At 43.4% G+C, this 20845-nt stretch overlaps 1 protein-coding gene across 5 annotated transcripts in view; it reads left to right on the forward strand.

Moving 5' to 3' along the window:
• Nucleotides 1-16179, forward strand: part of LOC125233790 (protein fem-1 homolog CG6966) — a 95854-nt gene extending 79675 nt beyond the window's left edge. For 4 of the 5 annotated variants that reach the window (XM_048139894.1, XM_048139892.1, XM_048139891.1 and 1 more), the window contains 7 exons: nt 980-1198; nt 8233-8425; nt 9068-9234; nt 9824-10042; nt 10538-10803; nt 12197-12388; nt 13488-16179. In XM_048139894.1, the coding sequence (XP_047995851.1) occupies nt 980-1198; nt 8233-8425; nt 9068-9234; nt 9824-10042; nt 10538-10803; nt 12197-12388; nt 13488-13736 (1505 nt within the window). In that variant the 3' untranslated portion in view covers nt 13737-16179. The remainder of the gene's footprint in view (nt 1-979; nt 1199-8232; nt 8426-9067; nt 9235-9823; nt 10043-10537; nt 10804-12196; nt 12389-13487) is intronic. The other variant, XM_048139895.1, reaches the window with a different exon arrangement.
• Nucleotides 16180-20845: the final 4666 nt, after the last annotated feature.

Genomic DNA, 20845 nt, shown 5'->3' on the forward strand with positions numbered 1-20845 from the left:
TGAGACTGGTCTATTACTCTGTTTATGGTGTTCTTGGGCCCGGTGGGCGCCGGCCACCTCACCCTAGTGCGCCTTCTAGTCTACGCAGGCGCGTGCGTCAATTCTGCTTCGATGGCCATTATGATATCGTCAAGTTCCTCGTGGAGAGTGGGGCAGGTGGGTAGTCTGTGATTACACGGTCAATGGTCATCTAGCGCGTAGGTATAGTATTCCGAGGTGCTGATCATGTATAGCAAACCTAGACGCTCTAAGGCCCGCCGCCTGCTTCGGCGGCCATAATGATATCGTCAACTTCCTCGTGGAGAGTGGGGCAGAACACTAACTTCTGACCATGTGTGTGATTTAAATTAAGCGTCCGAGTTTGCACTGCCGCGAACCCTGCTTGCACGACATCTGAGCCTTATGACCACGCTATAGCAGATAATATTGACACCGAGTTCTATGAGTTATTTAATAATCCAAATATTTCCGAACATAAAACCTCATAAACCACAAACAAACCTTTCGCTTACTCTCCCTACCATTCACCACAACTTTCTAAAGTATCAGTTGTCTTTAAGTAAAATAAAACGAACTCGTCCACTTCAGTGTTTAATAAATAAAAGAACGCTTAAAAGGCTATATTAGGCACTGGTCCCATCGCAAGCTAGTAAGCTATGAGCTATTGGCTATAAAAACGAACAAAAGATAAGCACTCCTGTGCAAATAAAGGAGACACGGCGATTTTGATAGCTCACCGCTGGGCGAGTAACTATAAACATCGCCGTGTCTCTTTTATTGGCACGGGAGTGACTATCTTTTGTTCGTTTTTTTGGCCGATAGCTCATATCTCACTAGCTCGCGGTGGGACCAGTGCCTTAGGCTCCGAGGCACAAGCTGATGCAAACACTCTTAAGATCTCACCCTCTAAGTCAACGATAGGACACTTAAGAAAAGAGTTTACGATGAAATCAATCTGATAAATTCCTATCTCTTTCAGATATAGAAATAGCGAATCGGCACGGTCACACGTGTCTAATGATAGCGTGCTACAAGGGTCACATCAGAATCGCCAAATACCTGCTAGCGCTCAAAGCCGATGTCAATAGGAAGAGTGTCAAAGGCAACACAGCACTACACGACTGCGCAGAGAGCGGGTCCCTTCACATACTCAAGATGCTGCTACAACACGGGGCTACTATGGACGTTGACTCGTACGGTAAGAGACTAGTTTCAAAAAAACAGTAAGAAGAGCATACACGACTATGCGGAAAGTAGGTTGCCGCTTCACATTTTCTAGATGCTGCGACAACCCAGGGCAAAGAGTTAGAGAAAAGTTTCAAGTAAAGTACAGCGGGGCAAATCTCGACTGGGGGGCAATTGTGACTAATCCATTTTTTTCCATTACACAATGATGTATTCACTGAACACGCCTACTAGGGCTTGCATTCCGGAATTCCGGAATCTCGAAATTCCGGAATTTCGGACAATTTTTCCGATATTACAGTTCCGGAATTGAAACACATAATCTCGAAAATTCCGGAATTGAAAAAAGATATATTTTTGGACGAAAACGTGTAATATCAGCTTGATTATTTTACAAAACTACCACCGCGTCTTTAAAAGATAGGTAAATTCATTAAGTTAGAAACTGCTCGGATTCAGGTAGTGCCTATTTTATGACCAAAAGGTTGCATCCAGGGCTATTTAGAGCGAGATAGTGTAGTTTTAACCCGCTAATATTAAACCATTGTCACTTTCTGGTTTTGCTCTCAATTGTTTTAGCTAATAACTGAAATATATAATCAGTTTAAAGTAAATATTTGTTGTAGAAAGTTGTGTTTTGTGATAATTTAAAATTACTAGCCGGGAGTTGAGTGTTATGCTCAAATACTGAAGGACAATTAAATATAAATAAATAACATTAGGTAAGTATATTCTTATTTTATTAGCGTTATTTATGCTCAATTTAGTAGATCGAACTTAAATTTCAGTATAATAATCTAAATTAATCGGTATTAAAGCGGCATAAACCCGAAGTTTTACTTCTTTTCTCATAGCACTGAATATTTTAGGCATAAAGTCTTAAGTTCAGACGCAAATCGTAGTATTTGGTATTACATTCATTCACAAGCATAACGTCGTAGTTACTTTACTTAATACACTTTTCACAACGACGTGTGCATATTTTACTAAACTCTATCTAAGTGTATTACCACTTACCGCAAAATCAAAAGATTTGAGAAGCAAATGTATGGAAAATGATGAATATGAAAAGAATGATTTATTTTTTTACAAAAAATTAAGGTGTACATACAGGTACCTAGGAATAATAATAATAATAATAACGCTGTCAACTTCAAACGTGTTTTGCTAATCTCTCTAAAAAAATTTTGTATATTTTGTATTTACATGTTGATTTTTGAGTTATTTTTTTGTGGAAACCAGAACCCAAGTCAGTTCTACATGTGACCAAACTTATATTGGGTATATTTCACCATAAAAATGATCGACATGTACGACAAGACAAATATCACGGAATGATTACGAGAAGTAAAGCACGCGGACAATCAGCGGTTCTACAAAGCGCACGCCCACCACCCTCGCCCGCCTCGTCCGTCTCCTCGCAACCGCCGTCGAGCGACGAGTTCGCCACCGCCGCGGCTGACACCAGCGAGTCGAGCGACGAGAGCGGGCCGCCGCCACCGCCGCCACGACCACCTGCGCGACGAGGGCGGCCACCGCTGCCGGCACGCTTGAGGCCTGCGGGACATCCTGCCCCGCCCACGGCTCCCGCTGCCGGTGGTGTAGTGCGCCGCATGAGATGGTCTCAGTTGATGAACGAGAACGTCATGCGAGCGTACTATGGGGCTACAGAGGGGGGAACTAGGCTGTCAGCGTATCGTCCAAGAATGCTGCTTCTGTTTCAGACGCTTGAACCCACCACCACCGTATCGGAGCAGCGACTATCGGATCAGGTGCGCGTCATTCAGCGGTCAAGGCGGTTGGATGACGCCACACTTGATCGGCTTCGCCAGGTGGCTCTCGCTGCTCGCGCGGACCCCGCCTCGGGGCGGAATTTGCCCGCCATGTCGCCGGACCTGGTGCCCGAACCCGACCTGGCACCGGATGTGCCGCGGGTTGATTCCGGTAACGAAGGCGGGGACTTCGCGAGTCAGAGCGTGAGTGAGCCTGCTAATGAGCAACTGAGGAGGTCTTTGGAAGAGGCGATTACGCAGTATCGCTCCACAAACAATCCTAGGCCACGATTACCACGTCTGCCTATGAATAGACGCAATCTAGCGTTAATGGGAGCCTTAAACGCTTTACTAGAGCCATTTATACGGACTAGTAAAGATCTAGATGATACACACTCGATCATGTACTGTGGAGCCATCGCGGCGTGCCGTGTTGCTCGAGTCAAGTTTCCGGACGCTGACCGTGCAACTAGGACCGCCGGAGGTGTCCCTGCATGGCAAGTACGGATCGAGCGTCGTATCAACTCGTTTAGGACTCTCATTGCAAAGCTGATCTGCTTCAGAGGGGGTAATAATCGCCCTCGAGTAATGCGTTTTGTGAACCAGGCATTCGCGGGGACGGACATCAGGCCCCGCGACTATTTGGCCAATGTCACAGAGCGCATCGACTTCCTGAAGCAGAAAGTCTATGCATGGGCAAGCCGTATTCGCCGCTACAGAAAGCGTGTGGACCGATTCCAGCAGAATCGTCTTTTTCAAAGCGACCAAAGGAAAGTATACCGAAGGTGGGAGGAAACCGACCCTCGTGTGTCTGACGTGCGGCTGCCGGATGCTACTGCCATGTCTGATTTCTGGCGTAGCATCTGGTCGGTGCCCGTCGAACACACGGAGAGTGAGTGGATGACCGTTGTCGAACGCGAGTGCGAGAACATCGAACCTATGGGGGCTATCACCATCAGCCCCAACGACGTAAGTTGTGCTGCCCGTACGGCCCAGAACTGGAAAAGTCCTGGACCGGACGGATTGCACAACTTCTGGCTAAAATGGTTTCGATGCTCGCACTCGCGTTTGGCAACGCAATTTCAACAAGCCCTCGATCTTGGTTCTCTCCCACCTTCCCTAACAACTGGTGTTACTTTCCTGCTCTATAAGTCCGGTAGTACCACGGAAGCAAAAAACTACAGACCCATTACGTGCTTGCCTACACTTTACAAGCTCCTTACATCCATTTTGAGAGCAAAAATTAACGCGCATATTGTCGCTAACAACATTCTGGCTCCCGCTCAAAATGGATGTAGGGTTGGGTCCCGTGGTACTAAAGAGCTCCTCCTCATAGACATGACCATCTGCCAACAAGTTCGGCGGAACAAGGGAGCCATCTCGGCCGCTTGGATTGACTATAAGAAGGCCTATGATTCGGTGCCTCATTCATGGCTGAGGAGGGTATTGGAGCTGTATAAACTTGATGCAGCTTTAATATCCTTCCTGGCTGCATGTATGAGACAGTGGACCACAGTCCTTCGTCAACCAGGAGGCAGGGATGGCCCCCTGGCCCGCAGGACTTCATAAGGATTGAGCGAGGAATATTCCAGGGTGACAGTTTGAGTCCATTATGGTTCTGCCTAGCTCTGAATCCCCTCAGCACGCTGCTGAAGGATTCTGGGCTAGGTTGCCGGCTTCGGAGAGAGGGTGAAGTCATCTCTCACCTTCTGTACATGGACGATCTCAAACTATTTGCACCAAACACCCAAGACCTGATGGTGCTATTGAAAACCACTGAAGTTTTCAGTACCGCCATCAGAATGGAGTTTGGTGTCGATAAGTGTGCGGTCATGCATGTACAGCGGGGGGAGGTTGTAAATTCAGAAAATTTACAACTTTCTGAGACGATGTCGTTCAGATCTATCTCTGAATCAGAAACCTATAAGTACCTTGGTATGTCACAGTCGTTGGGTATTGAGGATGTTGGCATTAGACGGTCGGTGAAGGAGCGCTTTTTCAGTCGGCTCACAAAAGTCCTTAACAGTCTTTTGTCAGGAGGCAACAAAGTGCGCGCCTTTAACGCCTGGGTAATGCCTCTACTCACATACTCCTTTGGCATACTACGGTGGACCCAGACTGAGCTGGACGCCCTGGATCGGAGGGTCCGTTCACTGCTTACCACACATCGTATGTTACACCCGCGCTCGTCTGTTATGAGATTGTACATCCCACGGAAGTGCGGAGGTCGAGGCTTCCTAAACGCCAAAGATCTCCACAACCGTGAGGTGTACAATCTCAGGAATTACTTCCTTAACAACGAGTGTGGGATGCATCGTGATGTGGTGGCAGTTGATGGAAACCTCACGCCGCTCTCCTTGGCGAAAGAGAACTGGCGCAAACCTGTGGTACTAAGTACAGCGGACTGCAAGGCGGTATGGGAGAGCAAGCAGCTACACGGGCGGTTCTACAAGGCCCTCACGGGACCCGATGTAGACCTGCTCGCATCGGTGAACTGGTTACGATTCGGGGACCTCTTCGGAGAAACCGAGGGTTTTGCCTGTGCAATTGCGGACGAAGTTATGATGACGAACAACTACCGGAAATATATCCTGAAGGACGGTACGGTCGACATTTGTCGGGCATGCCGCCGTCCCGGAGAGTCACTCAGGCATATCATTTCCGGTTGTTCTCATCTTGCTAACGGCGAGTACTTGCACAGACATAATCTCGTAGCCAGGATTATTCACCAGCAACTTGCTCTTCAATACGGCCTTGTGGACCGCGAAGTACCGTACTACAAGTTCTTGCCTGCGCCAGTTCTTGAAAATGGTCGTGCCACGCTCTATTGGGATCGATCTATTATCACTGACAGGACTATTGTAGCCAATAAGCCTGACATTGTGATTATAGATCGACCGCAACGCCGGGCCGTGCTCGTTGACATCACCATCCCCCATGATGAGAATCTCGTGAAAGCCGAGAAGGACAAGTCCAGTAAGTACCTAGACTTGGCTCACGAGATAACCGCCATGTGGGATGTTGATTCAACGATCATTGTTCCGATAGTCGTTTCAGCGAACGGTCTCATAGCGAAGAGTCTCGACCAACATCTTAAGAGACTCTCGCTAGGTGGCTGGATCAAGGGCCAGATGCAGAAGGCGGTGATCTTGGACACGGCGCGGATAGTCCGACGGTTCCTCTCTCTGCAGCCCTAACCACCGGCAGCTTGGGCCCTGCCCCGCTGCTGGCGGCACCCTAGGTTAGGTTTTTTATAATGTGTTTATATGTTTTTTTTATATTGTTTTGTATGTGATTTTGTATTTTACTTTTATATCCATATTATAAAAAGCTTAACCTAAGAAGCAAAATAAATAAAGGAGAATAATAATAATAAATATTATAGGACATTCTTACACAAATTGACTGAGTCCCACGGTAAGCTCAAGAAGGCTTGTGTTGTGGGTACTCAGACAACGATATATATAATATATAAATAATTATCACACAAATAAATGCCCTTACCGGGATTCGAACCCGGGACCGCGGCGTAGCATGCAGGGTCACTACCGACTGCTCCAGACCGGTCGTAAATAAATAAATAAATAGGAATAAATCATAAAATCTGTCTTTTTGGGCTAGCTTGGATATCTTTTGTCAATACTCGAGTCTGATAAAGGTAATTCAATATTTCTTTTATTACAGTTATGTGAACAAGACGTTATGCCATTCTTGTAAATTATTACTTTTATATTATTTCGATGGTCAATGGATAAAAAAATACCTTTAACGTTGACCACTATCAAAAAACTGGCACTAAAACCTCGTTTGTATCGTTAACTGTAGTAGTTCGAGCAAGACCGATTTTGACACAAAATGGGCTTTCCTGTAAAATTACTAAAATGAAAATTTCAGTGTTATATGCCTTTCAGGTACGGAGTTATTGTCTTAAACGTCGATTTATAGTAAATTTCAATTTAAAATTGTATTATTTCATCAAAAACCCACCAGAAAACCAAACCAAAAAAAATTGTTCAATTCCGGAACTAGTTCCGGAATTCCGGAATTGAAGTCCAATCTCGAAAACCAGTTCCGGAATTGAAAATCGTCCGATATTGCAAGCCCTAACGCCTACCATATATAACCAGTGGACATTATTTAATAATGCAAACATTGGAAAAAATGGACCAGTTACATTTGCCCCCCAGTCAAGATTTGTCCCGCTGTACCTTACTGCATTACACAACTGCTTAGAGAACCAGAGATTGGGCTGCTTCACATATTCACTGCTACACCCCGCACTGTTACATGTTTACAACCCGGGGCAAAGCGAATAGGAAAGTTTCAAGTAACCCCTTAACAAACGATAGGAGAGACTGTTAACGAAAAAGGATTAAAGTAATTAGAGTCAAATCATTTTATGTTTTGTCTCCATGTTTTTACGGATTATTTTTAAACGTTCAAATATTTACGTTGTCTATAATTTCCATATCTATTAAGCCATTAATACCCACCCATCACCACCATTTAGACCACGCGGGGAAGATACCCGGATATATAATTTGTGTGATATGAACTGACGAGGTTGATACATTTTATCCTTCTTAATCAGTCTAACAGTGGTACAGATGTACGTCATATGAACGTAAATGGAAATGCCTTTGACATCACGCGAACCGCTCATCTTATCGTTATTAACATCATTAGGTAATTCTTAATAGTGTCGAAGACTTAGTTGGCTAATATTTTATGTAACTAGTGTTTTCTGTTTGTAACTTTCCACTCTAACAAATACTATGTTGTTTGTTTGCTACAAACTGAATTGAGATTTCGATGACTCACGTCAGTTTCTCTAGACTTATATTAATCCGGATATAGACCGTGATCAGTTAATCACATAAAACGCTATTTTCCTCCGAAGTTGTCAAACTGTGTGCATTTTTTTTTGAATACAATCAAAACAATTTTGGTACCGAATTACAAGGCTACGAGTACCTACCTAGGCTAGACCAAAGGAAATGTGATCATGATAAGATAAAAAATAATTTATTTTTCAAGTAGGCATATTACAATGCGCTTATGAACGTCATATAAAGCTACGCCAACTATAACCCTACGCCTCAGCCTCGATAAGATTTCAGTCTCCCCTCAGATGGAGTAGGGTATCCACTATGGGACCGGCAAGGAATTCGGCGGGCCACTTCTTTTCAAATCATTACATCTTATAATTTACATGCATTAAATAACAAAATACAATTTACCAGAAGTGACGATTTAACTTTTTATTCTTCTCCAGGTATGACTCCACTACTAGCAGCATCAGTAACCGGCCACACACACATAGTAGAACACCTAATCAACGCTGAAAACGGCTTAGTCACGAGACAGCAGAGAATCGACGCTTTAGAACTATTAGGAGCCACGTATGTTGACAAGCGACGAGATATGGTTGGCGCACTCGCGCTATGGAAGAGAGCGATGGACGACCGGTAAGTGCGAGGGAGACAGATATATGTCATAGTTTATTTTATTGTTAATTGGTGACAGCAGAGGATCGACGCTTTAGAACTATTGGGAGCCACATACGTTGACAAGAGACGAGATATGGTTGGCGCACTCGCGCTATGGAAGAGAGCGATGGACGACCGGTAAGTGCGAGGGAGACAGATATACGTCATAGTTTATTGTTAATTGGTGACAGCAGAGGATCGACGCTTTAGAACTATTGGGAGCCACATACGTTGACAAGAGACGAGATATGGTTGGCGCACTCAAGCTATGGAGGGCGATGGAAGACCAGTAGGTACTTAGGATGGAGAAATATACGTATTTATGTTGTATTTTATAGCCATTGCAGATTGAAAAGGATCGCTTTGGAAATTTGGGCGCCACATATGTCAACATGAGATGATACATGGTCTGAGCAAAAAAGTTGAAGGCATGGATTCATGCTATCATATTAGCCGTCTTTTCCGCTCTTATTCAATAGACGTCTATAGATGTGGACTGATCCTATGGTTTTAATTTTCTTATTTCTCTAGTAATGAAATGATTTCTGCGCAATACTTCAAATAACTTGCAATATGTGGAGTTTAGTGGCAGATTTCTGATTTTTCAATAATTATTTCCAGGTTCCCGTCGGACGGCAGTCCTCCGATCCCCAAGCCCAAAGATGTTCCGCGCATCGAGGCCTACGAGTGGGCCGCGGAGCCCTGCGACGCCGCCGCGCTGGGGGAGCTGCTAGCCGACCCTGATGCTATGAGGATGCAGGCGCTAGTGCTTAGAGAACGAATATTAGGTGAGGATACTTCTTTATTACTACGCCGGCGAGAGAGAGATAGCGGTATAGTGGTGTCTCGCTCGACAGTAGCGCCCTATTTCCTAAGACCCCCTAAGTCCAAAGACGTGACGCTGAAGGAATTGTTAGGCAGCGTCCCCACTCAGGCGACGCATGTCTCGCGGTGCGGAACGGACGTCTCCGCCACGCCGCCTGAATGTAATTCAAAAAAGTCTCCTCAGTACACGCTCCGGTACACCACGCCACGCCACCACGCCACGCCGCCGCGCCGCGCCGCCTGGGGGCGCGTCTTACGTCCTTCCTATACAAAATGTACTGAGGAGACGTTTTTTGAATTACATTCAGGCGGTGTGGCGGAGACGTCCGTTCTGCGCCGCGAGACATGCGTCGCCTGAGTGGGGACGCTGCCTTAGACCAGGGACCGAGGGTCATAGTGATGTGGATTGCATCGGAAGCATAAACTTCACGCGGTCCGCGCCAAAAGTTTGACGGCTCCTGTGTACCTTACGCAGCCCCTTACAATACATGCATATTTCCTATTGTCGTCCGTTTTTTTTCCATTTAACTCTAACTGTAAGAATGTTTGCAGGCCCAGCACACCCAGACACATCGTACTACGTGCGGTACCGCGGCGCCGTGTACGCGGACGCGGGCCGCTTCGCCCGCTGCCGCGCGCTGTGGCACCACGCGCTCGACATGCAGCGCGCCGTGCTGCCGCCGCTCAGCCCGCTCACGCAGTCCAGCCTCTACTCCTTCGCCGAGCTGTTCGCCTACATGCGCGCCGAGCGCGCCCGCCCTCCCAACCGCGGTACGTTCAAATCCACTTTAGACGCCATTTCTAGCTGGTGAGACGAGTCATCTACATTATAGAAACACAATATGTTCGGCGGTCGATATTGGATTGCAGCCGCGCACGTCACGTCACCTTGACGGTCAAAATGTTTCGACTTACATTGCGAACCCAAATTACGCGTCGGTGACGTCTGGTGATCTTTTCAACACAACGTGACAATCTATGTAAGGAGTAATAAAGTTTCAACGAATAAACCCTATTAAATCAACTCTGAATAAAGGAACAAATAAAGTCAAATCTTGTCCTGTCACGGTCGCCATGAAAGGACTATACGCAAACTATAGAGTAAAGAGTAGAAATTAAGTTATTCGTTTGCAATAGTTGTGCATATAGCTCTAACTCGCGAGTCGTGACTACGTTAATGCGCATACGTAATTATTTGTTTTTTTTTCTATTCCAAACAATCCGGTAAAGAAAGTGACAATTTAACGTGGTTTTTTTTATTTCCAGGTCGCATCGTCCCACCCGTCACATTCGAGGACATCGACCCAGTATTCAAGAAGGCTCTATCAGAAATACATCGCGGCATGGAACTACTCAAGTCCAAACTCAGTATCGATAGGGAGCAGACGTTAACCACGCTACAGCGCGTCTTAGTCATAGCATTACACTTAGCGGCATTACTGGCGAGGTTATTAGAAGAACCGGAGTGTACTCAGGAAGATTCAAGGGCCATACATCAAGCAGTGTATTCACTGGTCAAGTTGGATATTAAGGTGAGTAGACACAGACACAGAGTTTTAGTGTAATATTTTGAAAGTGGTATTTTGTGGTGTTAACTGTTAAGTCCTCCGCATATCGAAGCACAGGGCGTCAGCGAGACGAAAACGGTTCAGAATGCGTGCATCGTGTGCTCACGATAAGCGCGGGCTCCGCGCGGTTTTTTGACAACACCGACACCGGCCACTAGCGCGGCTCACCAATTACTTGCGAGTCACGTTACGGCGACAGATATTTTTATCATATATGACGGGGATAGGTCAGGATCGCCACCATTTTCAGACATCAGGGCGTCGCCGGGTGATCCAGAATTAAGACAACGATGATAGAAATCGACGATTTATTTTTATCACTTTCAATTTTCAATTTCGCATGTGGTTCGCCGAATTGTACCAAAAAGTGCGTCGCGATCACATCAGACGTGCGAACATAGCCCGGCCCCACCTCCATAGCTGGGCACCGTTAATCAAATAGTTAACTTCGATAATCGCTAATCCGTTACTATAAAAGTTAACTTCGTTAATCGTTAAAGCGATACATTTCAACAAATTTAACGGAAGTTAAAGTTAATCGATAATCCGTTAATCGTGATAAAAAATTAATTGAACTGTAGCTAGTTGCATCAGTTATCAACTATTTAGTATTTGCGTACGTTTATATGTTACTGTAAAAGCCCGAAGTTCGCCAAAATCTCTTAAAAATCCCAGCTGCCAATTGGTAAAAGCGAAATGTTAATAATTATCTTTGTACTACCGATGTTTTTTCGGTAAATCCTAGGTTTTACCTTGGTGACGTGTAGATATTGGGTCATTCATGCGATCGTAATCATGGCGCGCAGGTTCCTCGGATTGAGACACCTCTAATCGAAGTTGTGATCTACCTTAACTTGGTAGATAGCGCGGCCCGACGAACTCTGGCTTGATGCGTCGGTTGCGCGATTTGTGTGTCATGCCTGATGATTTACATTATATTTCCCAGTTAGTGTTGCAGTGGTGACTAATAAACTTTAGCAGATCTCGAACAAGTGATCCAAAGGCACCAATTGGTCTGTAGACTGTAAATTTACGGAAAAGTCCTAGGTTACGCCGTACTCCGGGCTTTTACAGTAGCGGTCAGAGCAAGTTTTACTCGGCGCGTGTGGAACTGGATTAACGATTAACGGACTCGAAGAAATGTAACGGAAGTTAACGAATCCGTTAACATTTTTTAAAGTTAACTTAAAAGTTAATCCGTTAACCAAAATGTTAACTTCGTTAATTAACGATTAACGGATTAACGAGTTAATGCCCAGCTATGCCCACCTCGTTCAGTAATCGCATTCGCATCAGTGATAATCGCGGTGAGGTTTTTGTTTACTCGCTGACTCGTTCGTTTCGTTGGATGTGGCAGGTCCGGCAGGGCAGGTCGGCGCTGCACGTGGCGTGCTCGGCCGAGGCGGCGCGCGCGCGCGGCGCGTGGCTGCCCGCGCCCGGCGACGCCGCGCCGTGCGCCGGCGCGCTGCTGCAGCTCATGCTGCGCCTCGGCGCGCCGCCGCAGGCTAGAGACGCCAGGGGAGACACGCCGCTGCACCTCGTCTGCAAGGTAACCGACTGAACCTAAACTTTATACGCGCGAGCCGATCGAGGAAGAACCACGAGTAGGCACTAGGTGACGCGGCGCAGTGCGCGTGCTAGCTGACTTATTCATTATTTATTACCGGACCGCACTACCGTCTCTTTGCCCTTTTCTACCACACACTGCTCCGATCCCAGAATAAAACGCGACTTTCCCGAGTTCCCTTTAACTGCAGCGAAAAACTAATAAAAAAGGTATCAGTGGCCGAGACGAAAAGAATAACAAACCGCTTGATAATAGCGTCGCTCCTTACGCTTCTCTCTACTTTCCGTACCATTCGCCGAGCCGCCCATATCTGGGATATATCATGTCTGAGTACCGGGTGCGCCAAAGTTCATATAAAATTGTTATATAGATTATTGGTAGTCCGAAAATGTTTCTCATACAATTTTACATTATAATGATCATTATTTATAACAATTTTATGTTAATAACTATCGTAACTTCGAAGGACTTATGTTCATAATGTCATTCATCATAAATACGTTTTATACTAATGTTTATGTTTATATACTTATTGATCATAACGATTGCGAGTAATATAATTTATCGTTATATTATTGTTAACAGAACAGACATCACATGTGACAGTCCAGTTAGGTGCGACGACGAGCGTAGCGAGGAGGAGCGTGTTAGGTTGACCGTGAGCGAACCAGAAACGAATTTTTAATGTAAATTGTAAATGTCACTGTAAAATCTTCAAGCGCGCTTCTATAAATGGCACAAGTTTTTCATAGAACTTCCCCAAAACTTTTTAAATAATTTTATGATGAATGATTTTCTTAAACACAAAATTATGAATGTTATTAAATATTTGTATAGAATTTATGATTAAAAAATTTCGACTAAATGATTGTTATGAACAGTGATAGTAGTACTATTGATAATAATGAAACAAAATTATGATAAGTAAAATTATGAGAAATGATCATTCGGAGCACAAATCGGTATAAACAATAATTTTATAACAAATAATTTTATATGAGCCAATATGGACCCCTGAGTACCACACCAATAGTATTTTAAACCTAAACACGACCTTTAACAAAAGTAATGTACTCCACAGCTAAACCCGTGCCCGCCGGACGTGGTCCGCTCGCTGCTGGAGCACGGCGCGCACATCGACACCGTCAACTACGAGGGCGAGACGCCCGCCGAGATCCTCAAGGCCTCCAACCAGTCGCTGGCCGCCATCGTCAACCCCCTCAAGTACACCACGCTCAAATGCCTCGCCGCGCGTACCGTCAAGAACTACAAGCTGCCCTACAGACATGTCGTCCCGCAGTGCTTGCACTCTACCATTATCAATCATTGAGCGAAGCGGCCGCGAATTCTGTACAATCGGTGAGACGAAACTGTATTGACGGGAGGCGTAGGCTGTCCGCGCGCTCCGTCAAAAACTACAGATATGTAGTCCCTCAGTTGTATTCTGCCATTACCCCTGAGCGCGCGGCGCGTATTCTGTACTCTCGGTAAGAAAATGTATTGACGAGCGTTAGTCCTTTGTCTAGTGACGATGATTCGATGTTCGACTCCTCTTTATGATCTCGCGATAAATTCGATTTGACCTTGTGTTAAATAAGTACTTCTAATATCGGACACGATTTTAGTTTGAAACCACATGATCGTACAGAGGTGTGTCATTGAATTGTTTTTTACACGACATTTATATTGTGATTTTATTTGTAGTTATGCGTAGGTGTGCCGGTGTCTATACAATACACTGTACGTGTAATGTCTCTTGAGGCTACTCGATCCACTTGCGGAGTCATTTGCACCGTCATCACTGTATTTGATATGTCGATTTGAAAATTATCAGATCAATATTTATGATTTTTATCTTCACAATGCGGACAAGGTTCACATTTTTGATTCATATTTTATTTATATTTATAGATTTTTGGTTTACTGCAATATTAGGGGAATAAAAAAAAACATAACAGTATATTATATAAAATTGATGTGATTGATATTGTAATATTTTATCGTAAATATAAACGCCATGGGTCGATAATATACCTAAAATTAAATGTTTGTATGTACATATTTTTATTAATATTATAGAGACAAAGAAATTATTTCAGAGAGCCATTTAAATATTGCTTTTGAACCCACATTATTCTCGCACATTTAACGGAAACAATCAATATCCATATTTTTCTATTTGTTGAAAAATATAAAGCTCAATTTAATTCGGTGTTGCTCAAAATGCACCACATGTGAAAATGCAATTTATTATCTTGTCTTGCCATTTTAGAAAACAGTGTTTATTAGAAGCATCAAACAATGTTGAATTGAGAACTGTTGTGAAATTATAGTGAACACTCTAATGTATCCAGTGCTTGCCACCAGCGAATCAGCGGAACAAGTTGCAAAAATATCTACACTACCAATCTGCTCAAAGACATGTGAGTAGATAATTTTGCAACTGACTAAACGTAAGTTGTTTGTGTGCTTTTATATTTTACAATGATAACTGTCATAAATATCCATGGTCCATACTTGTCCATCTTTAGATAAACTAATTGTAATATTACGAGCGCTTGTAAATGTATATTTCTGTGTAAATTTAATTCCAAATGGGGACTTAAATAAGTGCTATGTTAGAGAAATACGCATTTAAACCAGTGGTGTCGTGGCAGGCCACGACCACCTAGTGAGGACGCTTCATTACTTTTTACGAATTTATATTTCAAATACAATTTTGAACTGTCGTAGTGTACGAAGGTACGACAGTTCCGAGACGAAAATTAGAACTTAGTCGTCTAGTACAGTACCTTTTTCTCAAGTCACTGCCAATAATCATAAACGCCTACAGTTACACTCTAATAGACGATTACAATGTACAGTCAGCAGCAGAAGTTCGGTAGCGGGCAAAGTGTTCACAATGATCCTAACACGCTCTTATTGTCTTAAAAATAAGATCGTGTCAAGTTCATTTTAAACACCTTGCCCGCTACGCTACTTCTGCTGCTGACTGTACTGGGAATCACTGAACTTTCTAACTCCGTCTGTCATGATTCATGATAGGCGTTTCAATCAACTTTCGTACACTACGACAGACCTCAAGACACACGATTGGCGTGACGTTCAAAAAGTAGTAAATTTACCAAGAAGTTTAGTTGGCAGCTTGTTTATCAATAGATTTCTAGTTGAGAATCCGTGTTTGGTCTGACGAGTGTTTCTGCCCTTTGGTAGAAGTCAGGCCGAGTGATAATCGCTTTTAGTTGAAGTTCTCATTGTAAATGACCGCCGCGCTTACCGTTCGTCAAGGAAGTAAAGTACGCCATTCTCATACAACATGTTTTAGATGTATAAGAAAATTCTTCAAAGTTGGATTACTTTTCTCTCGTTATTATGAACGTACGTTCTCTTTCACAAGCAATAAGTCGGAAGAGAAGCGCGTCTGGTTGACTAGTCCTCTATTTTAATTACATTCATAAAGCTATACTCATTTTTTACATAGTTTAATCAACGAATCATGAAATTTGTAAACGCATTGTAAAAACAAATTAGTATAAGTAGACGATTAGAAATTAATGATGTTGAAATTGGTAATGATTTAATGAATATATTTAGATGGGTCAGCCATTGGAACTGAATGTAGATACAAATGGAATATGATAGTTACGTGTTAGCGCAGTCCACTGTTAATCGTAATGCGCGTATTTCTCATAGTATATTTTGAACTTAGTATACATTGCGTGATTACGTACTAGTTATTTTTTGATGATATTAATAAAAATGCTTTAAAATAATTGGTGTTTTTCTTGAACTTCTCCCATTGATCAACTGTAGACCAACAATAATACCAAGTACAACAAAGTGCACAGAATATCTAACAGAAGTTTGTTTCTAGAGTGTATGAGGTATATTATATTTCTGCGTGCTTCGCTGTGCAAGATATTCTTGTTTTGTACGGGGACCACATGAATTAGCAAATATAATGGTGCTCTTACACGGGTAATGCAATTAATATACCATTGCCACGTTTGTTTCATACGCACCGACTGTCCAACTATGGAGCAAACACAGCAATGGGATGTAAACTGCTAAGGTACTGTGTTGCGCGTGTAAGAGCATCCTAAGAAAAACATATTTCTTAACTACTGAAGTTAACGCCATCTAGTTTCATTTGATTGTACTCAGACACTATTTCGCGAAGGACATCTAGTTGACGACGGTGGTAAGTATATTGCTAATAGTGTTCGCTAGATAGCGCAAGGAAAGTCATTTTTGTGAACAAAGTCGTGTTAGCCTGCAACTTGTATGGGAACTCAAGGATATGCAGCGTCGGGTCAGTACTGCAATTTGGTTACAGTTCTTCTTTACCGGCCCTTAGTTATCTCGTTCTTTGATATGCGCCACTATACTTAGTTTGTTTGATTCTACCCGGAAAGTAAATGTGTTGTACAGTCGAGTTCATAAATATGTGTGCATTTTTTCACTTTATTGCAACCAGTTAAGCTGAAGGAATGTACACATATTTATGAACTCGACTGTAATGAATCTAAAAACCTTGCAGTTGTTTATCAGCGGAGATCAAAATTGCAAGACCTAAGGAATCTATTTACGTGTAGACCCTAACCCTAACTGCTAACAGGACACTGCCCCTTTCGGAAGATACCGGCTCCGTTTGGGTTTGGCTCGTGGGGACAATGGGAATACGTACTCCCAAAGGGCCAAGTTACATTAACGACAGTTTACAGACACATCGACGTCACACAGTATAAAAACAAATATGGAAATTCCCATAAGTACAATTGTTTTTTCCCCTCACTAGCTCGGAAAAACGTGTTTTATCCTTCAATTCCAGCGAGTTAAAATGCATTTTATCCACTAGTGGATAAAGTAATTTGACCTTGAATATAGTCAAAATTTCTGCTTTAAAATTGATAAATATGGGTGCATCTAGTGATGAAGAGGATGTACCACCTGTGGAACTACTTTAAGCAGTGATATTTTGCGTCGTGATTTCTCGCTATAGTGAGGGGAAAAGTTTTGCGTTACACTCGGGTGCAAATGTATTTTACTTCTCGTGTTGAAAAACTTGCCAAGTTCAGGATTCTATTCTCGAACCACTCGCTTCGCTTGTGGTTCAACTATAGAATCCTTTTACTTGCTCGTTTTTACATGTTTGCCCCCTTGTATAACAAATAAATAATAAAGTAAGGCCAAACTGGCCTCAAAAAAGCTGGGTGTGCTCAATAGATCGAGACAGTATTTCACTCCAGCCCACCGCCTTCAGCTCTATAAGGCGCAGGTTCGCCCACACATGGAATACTGTTCTCATCTATGGGCAGGGGCACCTCAGTACCAGCTTCTCCCTCTGGACCGCATCCAACGACGAGCGACTCGAATTGTCAACTGCCAGCATATCTCCGATCGGCTTGACCCCTTGGCGCTGCGTAGAGATGTGGCCTCGCTCTGCATTTTCTATCGCATGTATAACGGGGAGTGCTCCGAGGAATTGTTCGGATTAATCCCTACCGCTTCTTTCCGCCATCGCCCTACGCGACAACATTTCCATCGCCATCATTTAGATGGCTGGCAGTCCTCAACTGTGCGTTTCTCCAGAAACTTCCTGCCCCGCACTGCTAAACTGTGGAATGAATTGTCGCCTGCGGTATTTCCGGACCGATACGACCTTCAAATCTTGAAGAAAAGAGCGTACACCCATCTTAAAGGCCGGTAACGCACCTCCAACACCTCTGGTGTTTCGGGTGTCCATGGGCGGCGGTGATCGCTTACCATCAGGCGACCTGTCTGCTCGTTTGCCTCCTATCCCATAAAAAAAAACTATTGTGAACGATAAATTCGACCATTAGGTACCTACTTTCATTTTTCTGTCTCCACATTTTCTCACCTGAAAAGCTCATTCCGAATAAATACAAACATTGCGAAAACGCGCAAATGAAACCCTCAATCATATTCAAGAAACAACACCACCATAAACCAAGTCTCGTATTAAATCGCCAAGACATGGGTGGATAAAATGAAACGCTCATAAAAATGTATGAGCAACAGAATGGGCAGATAACAAGAGGGCTGGCTAGTTATTCCGCCTCGCCGGTAATTGTGACAAATGAACGGGCTGTTATACTTACAAATGGACGCTCGGGCTGAACTTGCTGTTGTTACCTGTTTGGTGTCAAGGGTTTGATATAAATAGGGGGTTTTCGCCATTTTCTGGTCGTAGAGATTTAGGTTCAGATTTATCTTTCTTTGCTAAAAGAAAATTACCTACAGATCTAATTCTGTCCTAGTTGCGGTGGGTGAAGTGTCTTCTTTGGTGCTTAGAATTAAACTATCTATCGGTCTGGTCTGCATTTACCGTTTGGAGTTCTATTATTTTGACAATTTTACCGTAAATATTAATCAGAAGTTCAATCGCTCTAAATATATTCTCTCATCTCATCTATCGCTAGACTTGTTTAACATGTTAGGAAATAGGTAATTAGTATTTTTTTATAAATGCGTCGGAGATCCATTAAGTTTGCTAATTTTATAATGGATATGTAGGTGCTTTCATAATATTAATAACTTTAAATTGTCTAAAATCTTAAGCTCCCTGATCGCAGAACCCATTAGTAAGTAAAGAAAGTCTCATACTTACAAAATAAGTGTTCGTAAAATGCGCTGTGATTATACGAGGTTGTTTTGCGTAATGGGGGTCGGCGGCGCGGAGCGGACTTACCGTAACCCGCTTACCGCTCCTCTGCTAGTGAGGGGCGATACCTACTCGATAAACTAAAGACAGTAAAGACGTAAAGATTACAAGACAAGCACGTGTGACTTTCAATCCGGAGGTCGCGGGTTCGAACCCCGGCTCGTACCAATGAGTTTTTCGGAACTTATGTGCGAAATGTCATTTGATATTTGCCAGTCGCTTTTCGGTGAAGGAAAACATCGTGAGGAAACCGGACTAATTCCAATAAGGCCTAGTTACCCTTCGGGTTGGAAGGTCAGAGGGCAGTCGCTTTCGTAAAACTAGTGCCTATGCCAAATCTTGGGATTAGTTGTCAAAGCGGACTCCAGGCTCCCATGAGCCGCGGTGAATGCCGGGATAACGCAAGGAGGCTGATGATTAGGAATTTTCAAGGTAAGTCTAAGCGTCAAAATTATCTACCTACAATGCTACAATTATTTAATGTTGTAACGTTAGTGACGTGACAAGACGTCCGTGATCTCCATCGGCCAGAGTCTTTCAGAAGCCTCGCAAGAGAAAAATATCAAGTTCACCAGCTGGCGGGGTATGGTATGTGGACCCCGTTTTGCTAATATGAGTCATACACATATAATCACGCCTGTATCCCATAAAGGGTTAGGCAGAGCACATTAACTATCAGGTACTCAAGTTTCAGTGCCACTCTTGGCAAAAAGGGGTCGAAAGAAATCCAAACTGTGACATTGCAGTGACAGGTTGCCAGCCTCTCGCCCACGCCACAATTTAACCCATATCCCACAGTCGACTTCTACGAGACCCACGGGAAGAAAGGGGGTGGTGATATTCTTAACCCGTCACCACACGGAAATACGAGCAACTTTTATATTAATCAATTGTTATTATGGACCTTTACGATCCAACATAGTTAAGTCTGACAAATTACTGGGGATTTAAAGACCTTGCTGAAGCACAAATAGCACCAAAACCACCACCGACGCCAAAAACTACAACCACTTAACCACCAATTTCAATACCTCAATTCCTATCTAAGTTAGAACGATCATTTTGTTTCACTCATAAGTCACGGATTATCCATGTTTTGATAGTTTCAATACAAGTAAGAGGTTCGATTCACAATGAATGCAGTAGGTACGAGGACTATTGAGTACGATTTAGAACAAAATAATTTTATTGACAAACAAATGAAGTTATAGATAATGGCTAGACAGAAGCGAGTACCATCACTAGGCGTGATGCGATTGTTCCGACGCTCTTGGCAAGTCATTACAATTGTGTGCTCAACGGGAATCTGATTTTGATCGATTCGGAGCACTAATCTCAGCCCGCTCGAGTTTGCTGCGAACCGCGAGCAGACTCTGTGGGGTCTACTGCCGGAGGAATTAGATGTAATTACAGCGGGGTCAAGAAATGCATATACACAATAATGTGGCTCAACCCACTTATGCGTAACGGCCCCAAATTGACTTGAGACACTATTTACACAGCTAACTTCTACCGAGATACGTTTCCCTCCTTGGTCTGACTATACCTCACATGATGATATGGGAAAAGTACCTAAATTACCTAGTAAATACCTACTTTCAATAACTTTATTTTTCGCAAGTTACAAGTCAGATTCGTTTTGAACATTCTTTTGTAAAATTCAGTAGGTAGGCACGTGAATATCGCGTTAAAATTCGATTAGGCAGGTACTCAATTGAGCATTAAAGCTCATGACAGGTTTATCGGATTTACAT

Source organism: Leguminivora glycinivorella, chromosome 15 (assembly GCF_023078275.1).
Source record: "Leguminivora glycinivorella isolate SPB_JAAS2020 chromosome 15, LegGlyc_1.1, whole genome shotgun sequence".
Taxonomy (NCBI): domain Eukaryota; kingdom Metazoa; phylum Arthropoda; class Insecta; order Lepidoptera; family Tortricidae; genus Leguminivora; species Leguminivora glycinivorella.